Source organism: Apodemus sylvaticus, chromosome 20 (assembly GCF_947179515.1).
Source record: "Apodemus sylvaticus chromosome 20, mApoSyl1.1, whole genome shotgun sequence".
NCBI classification, from domain to species: Eukaryota; Metazoa; Chordata; class Mammalia; order Rodentia; family Muridae; genus Apodemus; species Apodemus sylvaticus.
In genome coordinates this window covers 55,544,815-55,562,840 of record NC_067491.1, presented here as the reverse complement: position 1 = coordinate 55,562,840, position 18,026 = coordinate 55,544,815, and the positions used below count along the sequence as shown (strand labels likewise).

The 18,026-nt window shown below is 36.9% G+C and overlaps 1 protein-coding gene across 1 annotated transcript in view; it reads left to right on the top strand.

The window, feature by feature from the left end:
* Nucleotides 1–1,414: 1,414 nt before the first annotated feature.
* The window catches only part of LOC127670575 (vomeronasal type-2 receptor 116-like), a 28,943-nt gene continuing 12,331 nt past the window's right edge, over nucleotides 1,415–18,026 (top strand). Inside the window, exons 1-4 of the mRNA XM_052165076.1 lie at nucleotides 1,415–1,620; nucleotides 12,056–12,332; nucleotides 12,719–13,525; nucleotides 14,297–14,521. Coding sequence (XP_052021036.1) covers nucleotides 1,415–1,620; nucleotides 12,056–12,332; nucleotides 12,719–13,525; nucleotides 14,297–14,521 — 1,515 coding nt within the window. The remainder of the gene's footprint in view (nucleotides 1,621–12,055; nucleotides 12,333–12,718; nucleotides 13,526–14,296; nucleotides 14,522–18,026) is intronic.

The following is an 18,026-nucleotide window of genomic DNA, read 5'->3' as shown; positions in this document are numbered from 1 at the left end:
AAGCCAAAATTACGCTGATACCACAACCACACAAAGATCCAACAAAGAAAGAAAACTTCAAACCAATCTCCCTTATGAACATCGATGCAAAAATACTCAATAAAATTCTTGCCAACCGAATCCAAGAACACATCAAAACGATCATCCACCATGATCAAGTAGGCTTTATCCCGGGAATGCAGGGTTGGTTCAATATACGGAAATCCATCAATACAATCCACTACATAAACAAACTCAAAGAAAAAAACCACATGGTCATTTCATTGGATGCAGAAAAAGCATTTGACAAAATTCAACATCCTTTCATGATTAAAATCTTGGAATTCATTGTTTTTTTTAATGGCTGAATAGTACTTCATTGTGTATATATACCACATTCTTTGTATCCAATCCTCTGTTGAGGGACATATGGGTTCTTTCCAGCTTCTGGCTATTTTAAATAGGGCTGCTATGAACATAGTGGAGCTTGTATCCTTATTACATGCTGTGGAATCCTCTGGGTATATGCCCAGGAGTGGTAAAGCAGGGTCCTCTAGAAGCATCATCCCCAGTTTTCTGAGGAACTGCCAGAACCAGACTGATTTCCAGAGTGGTTGTTCCAGCTTGCAGTCCCACCAGCAGTGGAGGAGTGTCCCTCTTTCTCCACATCCTCGCCAACACTTGATATCTCCTGAGTTTTTAATATTAGCCATTCTGGGTGGTGTGAGGTGAAATCTCAGGGTTGTTTTGATTTGCATTTCCCTAATATCTAATGATGTTGAACATTTATTAAGGTGCTCCTAATCCATTTGATATTCTTCAGGTGAAAATTCTTTGTTTAGCTCGGTACCGCGTTTTTTAATAAGGTCATTTTGTTTTCTGGGGTGTAACTTCTTGAGTTCTTTGTATATACTGGATATTATCCCTCTGTCAGATGTAGGGTTGGTGAAGATCTTTTCCCAATTTTTTGGTTGCCTATTTGTCCTTTTGACAGTGTCCTTTGCCTTACAAAAACTTTGTAATTTTACGAGATCCCATTTGTCTAGAATCTTTGAAAATGTTATTCATGCAAATGGATGTTGACACAGGCTGGGGACCAATGTTGCTCAAGAGAATATTGTCCTTGGGGCATTCATGTCATGGACATGGAAGAAATTATGGAACCCAGGGCTGGAGTGCATGGCCTTCATAACATGTTTTCTTACTAGTCTTGAAAAATACTGCAGACCTCATATCCAGATCCCGAGGCCAGAATAGTTCAGATGTATCTAGGGAGTATGACACAACCTTTGCATGAGGGAAATAGGGAGTATAATTGTGCCCTCCTCCACCCAGTCATTCACTGTCATAAAAGAGGCACATAGGTGTGTGTGTGTTATGTTTGTCTGCATGAGGAACTGTTTTCACCTCTGCTCAGTCTTAGATACTGGATGACATGAGGGAGCAGTGTGCTCTCATTGTGTCCTTATTGCTTCTGAAGATTTCTCACATCTTGTGCGGTTTGACAGACATCAGTTGCTTTTGGAGAATAAAGTACAATGCAGATGATGATGGAGATATGAGAACTGACTGTTACTTTTTTCTTTTCCTGTCTCGGGAATTTGTAGAGGAAGATTTTTATAACTCTCTCATTGATTTTAGGTAAATCATTACCTTCTCCACTTCCTGCCTAAATGTCATGAATAAGAAAACTGTTATGTTCTTTCCTCTGAAATTATAAACTACAGAAAATTTTCTCTCTTTAAAATCATTATTTTAATATTTTCAAATGCATTTCATTGTAGTGTGTATTTGTTATATTAGACGCCAGTTCACTGAGATATAAGGTAAGAGAGCCTGCCTCCTCATGAATCTCCTTATGTTGAGTGTTGTCATTGCACAGTGTCTGATCATCTGACATGAAAACAGAATCCACACCACTAGCAAGAGATTAGTATAAAGAGGCTGCATCACAGTATCTTCACGTTTCTGGAAAGGATTCCCTAATTGTATTTTTTTGAGTCACTGAGATGCAGTATCATATCATCTGCAAATAGAGATACTTTGACTTCATTCTTTCCATCATTTTTCTCCTTGATTTATTGTCTTATTTCTCTAGTTAAAACTTCAAGAAGTATGATGCATAAATATGATAGAAGTGAGAAGCATTGTCTTGTTCCTGATTTTACTGGAATTGCTTTGTGATTCCTTTTAACATGATGTTGGCTATAGGCTTAGTCTAATTTGGCTTTATTACTTTTTACATATGTCCCTTATTTCCATAATTGCTCTAAAACATTTATGAGAAAATGTGTTAAATTTTATAAAATAATTTTTAGCATGAGCTGATTATGGTTTTTTTAGTTTGTTTATATGGTGGATTGCATTGATGTATATTTGGGTCTTCAGAATAAAAATTTCCAATTTTCTCAGGAACTGCCAGACTGATTTTCAGACTGATTTTACTAGCTTGTAGTCCCACTAGCAATGGAGAGTATTCCTGTTTCTCCATATCCTTGCCAGCATCTGCTGTCACCTGAGTTTTTGAACTTAGCCATTCTGACTGGTATAGGGTGGAATCTCAAGGTTGTTTGGATTTGCATTACCCAGATGACTAAAGATGTTGAACATTTCTTTAGGTGCTTCTCAGCCATTTGGGATTCTTTAGCTGTGAATTCTCTGTTTAGCTCTGTACCCCATTTTTAAAAATTGGGTTACATGGTTCTCTGGAATCTAACTTCTTGAGTTCTTTGTTTATTTTGGATATTAGCCCTCTATCAGAAGTAGGATTGGTAGAGATCTTTTTCCAATCTGTGGCTTGCCATTTTGTCCTATTGACAGTGTCCTTTGCCTTACTGAATCGTTACATATTTATGAGGTCCTGTTTGTTGATTGTTGATCAGATTGTTGATTGGTGTTCTGTTCAGGAACTTTTCCCCTGTCCCATGTGCTGGAGGCTCTTCCTCCCTTTCTTTTTGATTAAATTTGGTGTATCTGTTTTTATGTGGAAGTCCTTGATCCACTTGGACTTGAGCTTTGTACAGGGTGATAAGAATGAATCAGTTTGCATTCTTCTACATTTTGATCGCCAGTTGAACTAACATCATTTCTTGAAAATGCTGTCTTTTTTTCCCCCACTGGATGGTTTTAGCACCTTTGTCAAAGAACAAGTGACCATAGGTGTGTGGGTTCATTTCTGGGTCTTAAATTCTATTTTCTTGATCTACCTGGTAGTCACTGTACAATCTCAAGGTTGTTTGGATTTGCATTACCAAGATGACTAAAGATGTTGGACATTTCTTTAGGTGCTTCTCAGCCATTTGGGATTCTTTAGCTGTGAATTATTTGTTTAGCTCTGTACCCCATTTTTAAAAATTGGCTTACATGGTTCTCTAGAATCTAACTTCTTGAGTTCTTTGTTTATTTTGGATATTAGCCAAAATAAACTATATAAAATAAATACTATGCAGTTTTTAATCACTATCTCTCTGTATTTCAGCTTGACATCAGGGATAGTGATTCCCCCAGAAGCTTTTTAATTGTTGAATTTAGTTTTCACTATCCTGGTTTCTTTTGTTATTCCAAGTGAATTTAAGAATTACTCTTTCTAACTCTATGAATTGGGTTGGAATTTTGATGGGAATTTCATTGAATCTTTCTATTAACTTTGACAAGATAGCCATTTTTTGCTGTATTATTCCTAATAACCCATCTTCTTTCCGTCTTCTGAGGTTTCTGTCATTTCTTTCTTCGGAGACGTGAAGTTATTGTTGTACAGACCTTTCTTTCACTTGTTTGGTAAGAGTCACACCAAGATACTTTGTATTGTTTGTGGCTATTGTGAAGGGTGTTGTTTCTCTAATTTTTTTCTCAGCACATTTACCCTTTGAGTATAGGAAGACTTCTGATTTGTTTGAGTTAATTTTATATTCAGCTACTTTGGTTCAGTTATTTATCAGCTTTCAGAGTTCTCTCGTGCAATTTTTTTTAGGACACTTCAGTAGACTATCATATCATCTGAGAATAGTGATATTTTGACTTCTTACTTTTAAATTTCTATCCCTTTGCTCCCCTTTTGTTGTCTAATTGCTCTAGATAGAACGTCAAGTTCTATACTATATTAAATGAATAGGGAAAGATGGCAGCTTGTCTAGTCTGGCTAAGGGGTTTATCTATCTTGTTGATTTTCTCAAAGAACCAGATCCTGGTTTAGTTGATTCTTTGCATAGTTCTTTTTGTTTCTATTTGATTGAATTCAGCCTGGAGTTTTCTTTTTTTTTTTTTTTTCTGCCATCTACTCCTTTTTTGTCCATTCGCCTCTTGTGCTACCAAGCTGTTAGTGTATGCTTTCTCCAATTTCTTTTTGGGGCATTCAAAACTATGAGTTTTCCTATTATCCCTGATTTCATTGTATCCCCTAGGTTTGGGTATGTTGTGTCTTTATTTTCCTTAAATTCTAAAATGTCTTAAGTTTCTTTGTTTATTTCTTCCTTGACCAAGTGATCATCCAGTACAGCGTTGTTCATCACCCATATGTATGTGAACTTTGTGCTGTTTTTGCTGCTTTGAAGTCCATTTTATTTCAATTTGTTTTATAGTGAGTTACAGTGATGGATTTGCATATATTGATCCACCCCACATCACTGAAATGAAGCCTATTTGATCATGGTAGATGATGTTATGTATGTGTTCTTGTATTTTGTTTGCAAATATTTTATCGAGTAATTTTGCATCAATATTGATAAGTGAGATTAGTCTGAAATTTTCTCTTTGTTGATTCTTTTTTTGTGCTTGTTTGTTAAGGTATCAGTGTGACCCTGGCCTCATAGAATGAATTTGAAAATTTTATCTCTGTTTCTATTTTGTGGAATCATTTGAGGAATATTTGCATTAGCACTTCTTTGAACATTTGGTAGAATTGTGGGCTAAAACTATCTGTTCCTGGGCTTTTCTTGGATGGGAGACTTTATTACTCATTCTGTTTCCTTAGGTGTTATAGGACAGTTTATATAGTTTACCTGATCTTGATTTAACTTTGTTAAGTGGTTTCTGTGTAGCAAATCACCCCTTTCATTTAGATTTTCCAATTTGGTGGAGTTCAAGCTTCAGAAGTAAGACCTAATGGGTTTTTTAATTTCCACACTTTCTGTTGTTATCTCTCCCTTTTCATTTTAATTTTCTTAATTTGGATACTATCTCTGTGCCTTTTATTTAGTTTTGCTAAGGGCTTATCTATTGTTTTAATTTTCTCAATGGACCCACTCTTCCTTTTGTTGATTCTTTGTATTGTTCTCTTTGTTCCTATTTGATTGATTTATGTCCTTTGATTACTTCCTGCTGCCTACAATTTTATCAAATTTAATTTTAAATTTATTGACATTTCAACTGTTATCCCCTTACCCCTGTTTCCCCTCCCAGAACCCCCCTATCCCATTCCCCCTTCCCCTGCTTCTGTAAGGGTTTTCATCTACCCACCCACCCATCCACTCCTGCCTCCCTGCCCTCTATTCACCTACACTGGAGCATCTATTGATCCTTCATAGAACCAAGGACCTCTCCTCCCAATGATGCCTGCAAGGCCATACACTGATACATATGCAGCCAGAGCCATGTGTGGCTTAGTCCCTGGGAGCTCTGGGGGGTCCGGTTGATTGACGCTATTGTTCTTCCTATGAGGTTCCTACAGTCCTTTCTCTAACTCCTCCCCTGGGGACCCCACCCTCAGGGAAATGGTTGGTTGTGAGCATCCAAGTCTGCATTTGTACAGCTCTGGCAGGGCCTCTCAGGGGCATCTGTGTCAGGCTCCTTTCAGAAAGCCTTTCTAGGATCCACAATAGTGTCAGTGTTTGGGACTGTGTCTGGGATGAAACCCCAGGTGGGGCAGTCTCTGGATGGCCTTTCCTTCAGTATCTGCTCTGTACTTTGTCCCCATATTGGCTCCTGTGAGTATTTTGTTCCCCTTTCTAAGAAGGACCAAAGTACCTACACTTTGGTCTTCTCTCTACTTGAGCTTCATGTGGTCTGTAAGTTGTATCTGGGTATTTGGAGTTTTGGGGCTAATATCTACTTATCAGTGAGTACCAAGTGTGTGATCAGTTCTGAACTATACACAACTGGTGCTGGGCTTTTTTGGTTAGGAGACTTTTAATTACTACTTTTCTTTATTTAGGGGTTATGGGACTGTTTAGATGGTTTCTCTGTTCCTGATTTAACTTTGGTATTTGGTATCTGTCTAGAAAATTACCCCTTTCATCCTGATTTGCCCGTTGTGTTGAGTATAGGCTTTTGAAGTAGGATCTGATGATTTTTTTTTTGGATTTCCTCAGTGTCTATTTTTTATATCTCTCTTTTGCTTTCTGATTTTATTTATTTGGATATTGTCTCTGTGCCCTCTGGTTAGTCTGGCTAGAGGTTTATCTATCTTGTTGATTTGCTCTCAGACCCAGCTCCTGGTTTTGTTGATTCTTTGTATAGTTGTTTTTGTTTCTACTTGGTTGATTATCTCCTGACATCTCCTCTGGGGTGCATTTGCTTCTATTTCTTCTCGGGCTTTCAGATGTGCTGTAAAGCTGCTAGTGTATGCTCTCTCCAGTTTCTTTTTGGAGGCACTCAGAACTATGAGTTTTCTTCTTAGCACTGCTTTCATTCTGTCCTATAAGTTTGTATGTTTTACCTTCATTTTGATTAAATTATAAAAAAGTCTTTAATTTCTTTTTTATTTCTCTCTTGACTAAGTTATCATTGAGTAGAGTATTGTTCAGCTTCCATGTGTATATGGGCTTTCTGTTGTTTTTGTTACTATTAACAACCAGCCTTAGTTAGTGGTGATTTGATAGTTTGAATGGGATTATTTCAATCTTCTTATATATGTTGAGGTCTGTTTTGTGACCAATTATTTAGTTCATTTTGTAGAAGGTACCAAAAGGTACTGAAAGAAGGTATATTCTATTATTTAGGATGAAATGTATAGATATTTGTTAAATCCAATTGGTTCATAATTTCTGTTAGTTTCACTGTGTCTCTGTTTAGTGTTTGTTTCCACGATCTGTCCTTTAATGAAAGTAGGGTGTGGAAATCTCCCACTATTATTGTTTGAGGTAAAATGTGTGCTTTGAACTTTAGTAAAGTTTCTTTTATGAATGTGGGTGCCCTTATATTTGGAGCATAGATGGTCAGAATTTTCCCTTGATGAATGGGTAGATTTTTCCTTTGATAGATATGAAGTGTCCTTCCTTATCTTTTTTTGATGACTTTTGGTTGAAATTCAATTTTATCTGATATTAGAATGGCTTCTCCAGCTTGTTTCGTGGGACCATTTGCCTGGAACATTGTTTTTTAGCCCTCTACTCTGAGCTAGTGATTGTGTTTGACACTGAGGTGCATTTTCTGAAAGCAGCAAAATGCTGGGTCCTGTTTAAGTATCCAGTCTGTTAGTCTATGCCTTTTTATTGGGGAAGTGAGTCCATTGATGTTAAGAGATAATAAGGAACAGTGATTGTTGCTTCCTGTTATTTTTGATGTTATTTTTAAGTTTGTGTTACTATCTCCTTTTGGGTTTGTTGAAAGAATCTTACTTTCTTACTTTTTCTAGGGTGTAGTTTCTCTCCTTGTATTTGTGTTTTTCATCTATTATCCTTGGTAGGGCTGGATTTGTGGAAAAGATATTGTGTAAATTTGATTTTGTCATGGAATATCTAGGCTTTATCATCTACGGTAATTGAGAGTTTTGCAGGTATAGTAGATTTCGTATGCATTTGTGTTCTCTGAAGTCTGTATGCAATCTGCCCAGCATCTTCTAGCTTTCATAGTCTCTGGTCAGAAGTCAGGTGTAATTCTGATAGGACTGCCTTTATATATTACTTGATATTTCCCCTTATTGATTTTAATATTCTTTCTGGTTTTTGTGCATATGGTACTTTTAATATTATGTTATGGGAGGACGTTCTTTCCTAGTACAATCCATTTGGAATTCTGTAGGCTTCTTTTATGTTCATGTGCATCTCTTTCTTTAGGTTAGGGAAGTTTTCTTCTATAATTTTGTTGAAGATATTTACTGGCCCTTCAAGTTGGGAATGGCTATTCTCTTCTATACCTATTAATCTTAGGTTTGATCTTCTCATTGTGTCCTGGATCTCCTGGATGTTTTGGGTTAGGAGCTTTTGGCATTTTGCATTTTCTTTGACTGCTTTGCCCATGTTTTCTATGGTATCTTCTGTGCCTGAGATTCTCTCTTCTCTCTCTTGTATTCTGTTGGTGATGCTTGTATTTCTTTATTGTTTCTATTTCCAATTTTAGATTGTGGATAGTTTTGTTCAATTCCTTTACCTGGTACATTTTGTTTTCCTTCAATTCTTTAAGGGATTTTTGTGATTCCTCTTTAAGAGCTTCTCTTTCTGTGACCCGTGTTCTCATGTATTTCTTTAAGGGTATAATTTATGTCCTTCTTAAAGTCCTCTATCAGCATCATGAGATGTGATTTTATTTATTTATTTTTCATTGGCTATTTTATTTATTTACATTTTAAATAAAAATTCCTTTCCTTGTTTCCCCACTGAAAGACCTCTATCCAATCCATCCTCCCAAGGCTCACCAACCCACCCACTTCTGCATCCCTGTCCTAGTATTCCCCTATATCAGATGTGATTTTAAATCAGAGTTTTGCTTTTCTGGTGTGTTGGGGTATCCAGGGATCACTGTGGTGTGAGAACTTGGTTCTGATGATGCTGAGTAGCCTTGGTTTCTATTCTGTAGGTACTTCTCCTTCCCTCTCTCCATCTGGTTATCTCTGGTGTTAGCTGTTCTTCTTGTCTCTGACTGTGGCTTGTCCCTCTTGCAAGCCTCTGTGTCAGTGCTCCTTGGAGACCAGCTATCTCTGAGAGGAATTTGAGTATGAAGTGCTGTGGTACAGAGTCAGCTCTGGGGTTCAGAGAGAAACCAGAAGGATCCTGTCCTCAGCTGTTTCTTGGTACCTGTGTTCTGATGGCTCTGGGAGGATGCCTCTTGGGCCAGGAATTTGAAGAGAAGCGGTGGTCTTACCTGTGCTCATTGGTGTGTCAGTTCTCCTGGGAGGCCAGGTGTTCCATGATTGTATTTGTGTGTTTAGTGCTGTGACACAGGATCAGCTCTGGGTGTAAACAGAAACTGGAAGTCTCCTGTCCCAGGCTGCTCCTAGGTTCCTGTGTCCTGATGGTTCTTGGCGGGTCCCTCTGAGTAGCAGTGGTAGTTTTTCCTCAGTTCACAGACTTGTCTGCACTCCTTCTCTCCAGGGGATATTTGGGTATGGCCTTGTGTCAGAGGGTCAGCTCAGGGACTGATGAAAACCCCTGTCTACTCTTTCTTGGTGTGTTCACTTCTTTTTTCTAGAGATTTCAATTGTTCTATTAAATTGCTAGTATGAGAGCTGTCTAATTTCTTTGTGAAGGCATTTAGTGACCTTTTCTCTTAGCAGTGCTTTCATTTTTTCCCATAAGTTTGGGTATTTGTGCCTTAATTTTCATTGAATTTTTGAAACTCTTTCATTTAATTTTTCCTTGATAAATTTTTCAATGAGTATAAAGTTATTTAATTTCCATGAGTTTGTGTGCTTTCTGCTGTTTCTGTCCACCTTTAATTCATGGTGTTCTGATAAGATGCAAGGGTTTTTTTTTTTTTTTTTTTTTTTTTGAACTTCTGGTATCTGCTGAGGCTTGATTTGTCATGGAGTTCTGTTCAGATTTGGTCTTCTAATAGTGTATTGTGATGCTAAATACTAGCTCCCAAGGCCTGGTTGTCCTACAGGAATGAGATAATCCTAAAGTAGACCCAAGGGATTCTAGGTAACCCTGCCTCCTAATTTAGACCTGACTGGTGAATAAGGGTACTTATAGCAGAAGAGAGATAGGCCAGATTTGAGTTCCTGGGTTTGGGGGCATAAAGAGAGATCATGAGAAGAATAGCGAGAAGGTGTTGAGAGGACAATGTTACATGGCATGGGACTGAAATTGACCATGAGTGCCAGTCATTTGGATCTAAGATATGCCCAGATGGAACAGGATTATTGATGGGAAAGTAAATTCTAACAGTTTAGAGCATAGATATCCTCCCAGCTCTAGTGGTATAAACAGTTATTGTAAAACTAAAGGTGTGTGTCTTTCATCTGGGAACTGAATGTTCAAAGGCTGCATAGAACCCACCCCCCCAGCTTGATATTAAATATGAACTACAGCAAATTCCCAAAACATTGTGGGGGCAAGAACTCACATTTACACTTGAAGCTATTAAGCTATTAAGAACTCACATTTAACAAAATTGTTTTCAGATACTCCAATTAAAATGTGTGCTGTCTCTGTAAGACTAGGAAGATGGGGAGAAATAGTTCATTTGAAAGGTTGGGTTTTTCCTAAATCTTGTGAGGTGGTAAGGGAGAGTCCGGGAATATTATGTATGCTGGTTTCGTACACATGATTCCAGGAAGTGATTACTGGCGTTGAAGAGTAGACTAAAATACAGCTATGTCTCCAACCCCAAACCGATTAGCAAATGTCAGAACTCTTAAGCTTCAAATTGTCAGACTCAAAAGCCAGCCTGGGCTCTTCCATGGTGCTGCTATGTGTTGCTGTAGTCCTGCAAATGTGGAAAGCCCTAGCTGTGCAGTGAAGCAGGCAAAGTCCTTCTGCACAGAGAGCAGAGAGTGGGGCTTCATACACCCTGCAGTCAAAAGAATTATAGAGAATAACATGAATTAAGGTGTCAATGCTACCTTAAGCAGCTGGTTTCCTTGAACGTGGACTCCCATGTGGAAACTGGTGACAGCTCAGTCTAGCAAATGGCACATGGTTCAAGTCAAAAACCCTCAACAAATGAAAGACAATTTGAATGAAGTCAAATAAAGAGAAAAATATTAAATTAATTTATAGAAAGGGAACAGAGGATGTAGGATATTTATTTACATAGATTTTAATTTCCAAAAGATGAAAGAAATGGAAATTGATATAAATATTTTAAAGCATACATAGATAATAAATGTATACCTAAATAAATAAATAAATAAATAAATAAATAAATAAATAAATAAATAAGGAAATAAATCCAGGCCTTCGATCTGAATACTTGGGAGACAAAGGCAGGGACAGGTAGGTTCCTTGAGAGTTCGAGGCTTGCCTAACCTACAGAACAAATTCAAGTCAGTCTGCCCTATGCAAAGGAACTCTGTCTCAAAAAATAATATTAATTGTTTTATATTATCAAAATGAAGGTACTCATAAGTGAAATGATTATAATAGTATGGTGTACTCACTTTTAAACACGACAAAATAGCTCAGGACTTAAAAAATGGCCTGGGGGGGTGTTGGATTTAATCGATCCATACTTTTTGTGACATCAGATTGCTGAATTAAGGATATGCTGTTTGGAAGAGAGGCTCTATGTTTTTGTTAACAGGAAAGAAGAAAAAGGCTTTGGAATTTTTCCAAAGTAACAAAGATCAGATTTGATAAATGGAGATTCCCTGAAGATCTCAGTTGCAGACAGGAGAAAATTAAAAGGACCAAATGCACTAGTAATGTATAGTGCTAATAAACCCTCTTTTGAAACCACTCTGAAATATATATGTACCCAACCAGAACTTCAGCTAATATGGCCAATAAATGTTGTTGACTACAAAATTCTCATAACTAATTACAAATAGTCTTTTCATATGAATGGAGTTTTGAATCCATGCAGTTTGAATATATGATCAAACTAATCTCTGAAGAAAAGACAGTTGTGATTCAAGTCACACTTTTTTTATTTTTCTCTACAATGAGAATTGAAAGAATAATATATAGCAAACTGGATGTCTTATGTTGTGTTCTAGTTCATGGATGGAATTCAGAGATCAAACAAGTACTTTATGAATTTTCATTAACTCAAAATATCTCATATAAGAGTCATCTATTTTGATGAATTCTGAAAATAATTTCAGCTTTAAAGATCTCTTCTTCTATGCCTTTATATTATGGCTGATAGAATTTAAGAAGAAATATTTAGGGGATATAGTGTAAATATTACTTCAATTGATTTGAATATTTCATGTCTGCAACATCTTCCATAATGCTACTGTGCTTTTTTTTTTTTTTAGAATACCAACATGGAAATATGAGTTTATTCTTATACTGCTTTTTGCTACTGATGAGATTAACAGGAACCCCTACCTTTTACCCAACATGTCTTTGATATTTACCTTCCCTGTTGACATGTGTTTTGATAAATTGGAAATAATTGATGAAATAAATTTACCACAAAAAAATAAAAAAATTTCAAATTATGTGTGTAACTTGCCTGGATGTGACATAGGACTTACAGGACCATCATGGACTACATCTTTAAAATTGGAACTCTTTTCCAGTTCTCCAAAGGTGAGGCTCTCTGGGAAAAGAAGAGTTAACAGTTGGTCTGTGCCAATCCCAGGTTCCCACAGAGAACGAATTGGCAGCATGGGTCTGGATGTGCTTGTCTTTATATTCTAAAGTACTAAGGAATCAGATATTGACAGGACAGTAAAGTTTATATCATGAGAATTAATGAACTGGAAAAATAAGCAAAAGTTTTATTGAACATTCAGATAAATATTATATTCAGATAAATAATATAGAATCCAATAGGAATAATACAGAACATTTACAGGGTAAACTTATCGTCCTTTGTAGGAGTTCTGGAAGGTAAGTAACATAACTCATAGCTGAGAATGGACTTCCAGCCAATCATATTACTCACATTGGTTCCTCTGTTCTTCATCCTTCAGATTTTCTTTGGACCGTTTCATCCTATCCTGAGTGACAATGTCCGATTTCCCCATGTCTACCAGATAGCACACAAGGATACATGTTTACCTCATGCCATGGTCTCTTTAATGGTTTATTTTACATGGAACTGGATAGGGCTGCTCATTTTGGATAATGACCAGGGAACTCAGTTTCTCTTGGATTTAAGAAAAGAGATGCATAGAAATGGAGTCTGTTTAGCCTTTGTGAATGTGATCCCTGATAGCGTGCAGACATACATGACAAGGGCTGAAATATATGATACTCGAATCATAACATCTTCAGCAAAGGTTGTTATCATTTATGGTGAAATGAACTCTACCCTAGAAGCCAGCTTCAGAAGATGGGTATATTTAGGTGTACAGAGAATCTGGGTCACCACCTCACAATGGGATGTCATCACACGTAAAAGAGATTTCAGCCTTGATGCCTTCCATGGCACTGTCACTTTTGCACAGCATCATGTTGAGATATCTAAATTTAGAAACTTTATGGAAACAATGAACACTTCTAAATACCCAGTAGATATTTCTCAAATGAGACAGAAGTGGAATTCTTTTAATTGTTCAGGTTCCAATACCAACTATAGCTCAATGAATCATTATTCTTTCAACACTTCATTGGAATGGTTATCCCAGCATAATTTTGATATGGTCCTGAGTGAAGAAGGTTACAATTTATACAATGCTGTGTATGCTGTGGCCCACACTTACCATGAAGCCATTCTTCAACAAGTAGAGTCTCAGGAAACAGAAGAATCCATTGGAATATTCTCTGGTTGTCAAAAGGTAAGGTATCTTACTTTCTATCATACTTAAATTATGTTATTTTTAAATGGCTCCAGAAATGCTGCTATAAATTTGGCAGAGGCTTCTCTCAATACCAGGATTTCTACAACTTAAAACTCCCTAATGTAAACTTTGGGGATAAATAGATTGAACAACATTAACATTCAATGTATGACAACATTTTTATATGAAGATTAGTTACTTTTGTCAGAATATTTCTCAATATTTTGCCAAATTAGTTTAATATTTCAAATAGTAACTGGAATTTTTATCATAAAATCTTCAAGTGACAACTAGCATTTTTCTTAAGAAATAGAATTCACATTGGTAAAAGTCATGCATAATTATTTTATGAAATGTCAATTAATTATATACACAATTATATGGACTTTGTTTTTATTAAACTTATTTTTATATCTGTGCTGTATTTACATGATTTTAAAACACCCTGTCTTCCTTTTAACAACTCCTAGAACCTCCACTCTTTCTGAATTTTATGGCTTCTGACTCTTTTCATGTAATTAATAAATGTTCACATCTCTGTCATTATGTTACTCAATAGTTCAAAAACATTTTTTCTGTCAATTTCTGTCATAAAATATATATAAAGTTGCTTTTTTTTAAACCTGTGAAATATCTTGTATTCCATTAGGTAGGACACCTTCAATACAGTTGCTTTCCTGTAATATATTATAAATTATTGGAATTCACAGTGTCACTTTGCCTTAGTGAGTTGGCATATGTAATCATCTAATGATGCATCTCATTTAGATTGCTTCATTGCTGAAGAAGAGGGTATTTACTAATCCTGTCGGAGAACTGGTGAACATGAATCTAAGAGAAAACCTGTGTGCAGAATATGAGATTTTCAACATTTGGAATTTCCCTCAAGGCTTTGGACTAAAGATGAAAATAGGAGGTTACTTCCCTTATTTCCCAAAGCATCAACAATTGCACATATCTGAAGACTTGAAGTGGGCCATGGGAGAAACACCGGTGTGTACACTGTAATTTTTATTCTTTTCTGCATGTTTGTTTTATAAAATTTTGTGGCACTGGGTAATGGGTTAGTGGTAGAGAACAACTTCATGTCTTGTGACAGAGTAAAGCACCCACATATGATCGTTTACAAATTGCTGTAAATCTAGCTATTGGAGATCTAGGGGCTCTGACTTCCTTGGATTACCTCAGGTGGCAAAAACATGTATAAAAACTTGAAAATACCATAAAGATGTTTAGCCTATTAAATTTTGTAGTAAGAATAGTAAGTATTCTTAACTATTGAACCATCTCTCTAGTGTCATAATATTTGCTTGCTTTGTCAGCTGTGGGGACCTTGAAGCAATGGCACCTCAGAGGCAATGAGCATGCCTGGAGTATTTTGAGTCAAACAGCTTGGCATGGGAAAGAACTGATTTTAAGACCAGTGCACACAATATTTAAGATGAATCTGGAGTGCCTTATGGTGGCACAAAGTAAAACCTGTAAAACACATTTAGCAAAATAACAGTAAGGGGATATAAAATGAAATAGTATACATATATGAATAAAACTGCATTTAACAATATATTATAAAATATAGCATATTATATATTTATATAATGGAAATATATATAAAATATCTACAATATACTATAAATTATATTTATATACTATACAATTATATATAATATATGCATTATTTATACTATATTAATATAAATTAGTTATATAATATATAATTAATAATATAATGCATATTAATATAATATATATTACAACATATATATTCAGTTCTGTTCCCTTAGAGAACTCTTACTACACTATGTAATGAAATCTTTGAACTAGTTGCTAAGCATTCAATAAACTAGAATTGATTTAAGGAATAAAGTCTCTAAATAAAAAGTATACTCCTACACCCAGAGTCATTTTTCTTATCAGTATATAGCATTAGAAAAGATGCTATCAAACCACATAACCCTAAACTATTTTGACACTGATGGAGATATGGGTAACTATTTTTATATTCCCAACTATTCTTACATGGTTCTACGGACCACAGTAAACTCATATATTCTGCATAGGATTTGACTTTCTGTTTTCTTGTACACACTCTATTGCTCTTCTTATTAAGCAAGATTATTTGTAATTATATATCTGTCCTTATTTTACTCTTTTCATGGCAATCTCTGACCTCCCACCTGGTCCCCACCTCACAGTAGTGTTTGTCATTCCATTCTCCATCCCCTTCTTCTCTGAGAGGGTGGGTACCCCTTGGGTACCCCCCACACTCTGGTGCGTCCAGTTTCTGCACAGTTATGGGCATTCTTTTCCACTGAGGATAGATATGGCAGCCCTGTTGGGAATGGATTCCTCTGATAGGCAGCAGCTTTAGAGTCAGCCTTTGCTCCAGTTGTTGGCTTGTAGCCTACTATCAGAATAAGGATAGGAACCCCAATGGAAGAGTTAGGGGAAGGAATGAGGGAGATGAAGGAATTTGCAATGCCATAAACAACAGTATCAACCAACCAGACTCCTGAGAGCTCCCAGGGACTAAATCACCAACCAAAGAGTTCACATGGCGGAACCCATAGCTCCAGGTGCATATGTAGCAGAGGATGGCCTTCCGTGGCATCAGTGGGAGGGGAGGCCCTTGGTCCTGGGAAGGCTTGATGCCCCAGTTTAGGGGAATGCTACTTGAGTGAAGTGGGAGTGGCTGGGTGAGCACCCTCATAGAATTGGGGGGAGGGGGAATGGGATAGGGGATTTGTGGAGAGAAAACCAGGGAAAAGGATAACATTTGAAATGTAAATAAATAAAACATTAAAATATGCAAAAATAGTTTCAAAATATTAATATTATAATTATATAACATGCAGAAATATCACACAAAAATTGGTTCAATGTTTTCTTTATATTTTTTATTATTTTATTGATTTACATTTCAAATGTTGCCCCCTTCCCGGTCCTTCCTCCATAAGCACACAACCGCATACCCCTTCCCATTCACCTCTAAGTGGGTGTTCCCCCACCAACTCCCACATATCCCTCTAGCATCTCTCTTTTCTGGGGCATCAAGCCTCCACAGGTCCAAGTACATCACAACCCACTGAGGACAGACAAGGCAGACTTCTGCTACATATGTAGTGGGGTCATAGACAAGTCCACATAGACTCTTTCATTGATGGCTTAGTTCCTGAGAGTTCTGAGGTGTCCAGTGATACTAATGTTCTTCCTATGAGTTTACAATCCCATTCTATTCCTTTAGTCGTTACCCTAACTCTTCCATTGACTCAGTACAATGGTTGGCTATAAGTTTCTACATCTGTCTTAATCAGGTGCTGGTCGACCCTTCCAGAGAACAGCCATGCCCAGCTCCTGTCTGCAAGCACATCATGGCATCAGCAATAGTGTTGGGGTTTGGTGCCTGCCCATGTAATGAACCCCACTTGGTCTGGTCTCTGGATGGTCTTTCATTCAGTATTTGCTTCATTTTTTTGTCCCTTCATTTCCTTTAGACAGGAACAGTTCTGAATTAAAAATTTTGAGCTAGGTGGGTGGCCCAATTCCTCAATTCTGGGCCTTGTCAATGTACTGGAGGTGGTATCTGCAGGTTCCATATTCCCATTGTTGTGAATTTTGGTTAATGTCATCTCCACTGGGTCCTGGGATCCTCTCACATCCCTGGTTGCTGGGACTTTCTAATCGATACCCCATCTCCCATCCCACACTCCTGTATAGTTCTATGATTCTCAGGACCCTCTGTACTTCTCTCCTGTCTGCATGTATACATGATTCTGCCCTCAATTTCACTTCTGCCTATCATACCTCTCCCACCAAGATCCCTCATCCCTCTACTTCCCATGATGATTTTGTTCCTCCTTCTAAGTTGAACTGAGGCATCCACACTTGAGCCTTCCTCCTTGTTAAGCTTCATATGGTCTGTGAATTGAATCCTGGAACATTTTGGCTAATATCCACTTATCAGTGAGTAAATACCATGTATGACCTTTTGGGTCTAGGTTACCTCACTCAGGACGATATTTTCTAGTTTTATTCATTTGTTTTCAAAATTTGTGAAGTGTTCATTTTTGATAGCTGAGTAGTATTCCATTGTGTAAATATACCACATTTTCTGTATCAGTTCTTTGGTTGAAGGCCATCAGTGTTGTTTCCAGCTTCTAGTCATTATAAATAAAGATGCTACCTTCATAGTTTAGTATGTGTCCTTGTGACATGGTGAGGCATCTTTTGGGTATATGCCCAGGAGTAGTATAACTGAGTCTTAAGGTAGTACTATTTTCAATTTTTTGGAGAACCTTGAAGTTAACGTCAATAATAGTTGCATTAGTTTGCAATCTCACTAGAAATGGAGGAGTTTTTCTCCTTCATATCGTTGCCAGCATCTTCCATTATCTGAGTTTTTAAACTTATTCATTCAGATTGTTGTAAGGGAGAATTTCCGTTTTGATTTGCATTTCCCCAATAACTTAGGATGTTGAGCACATCCTTATGTGCTTCT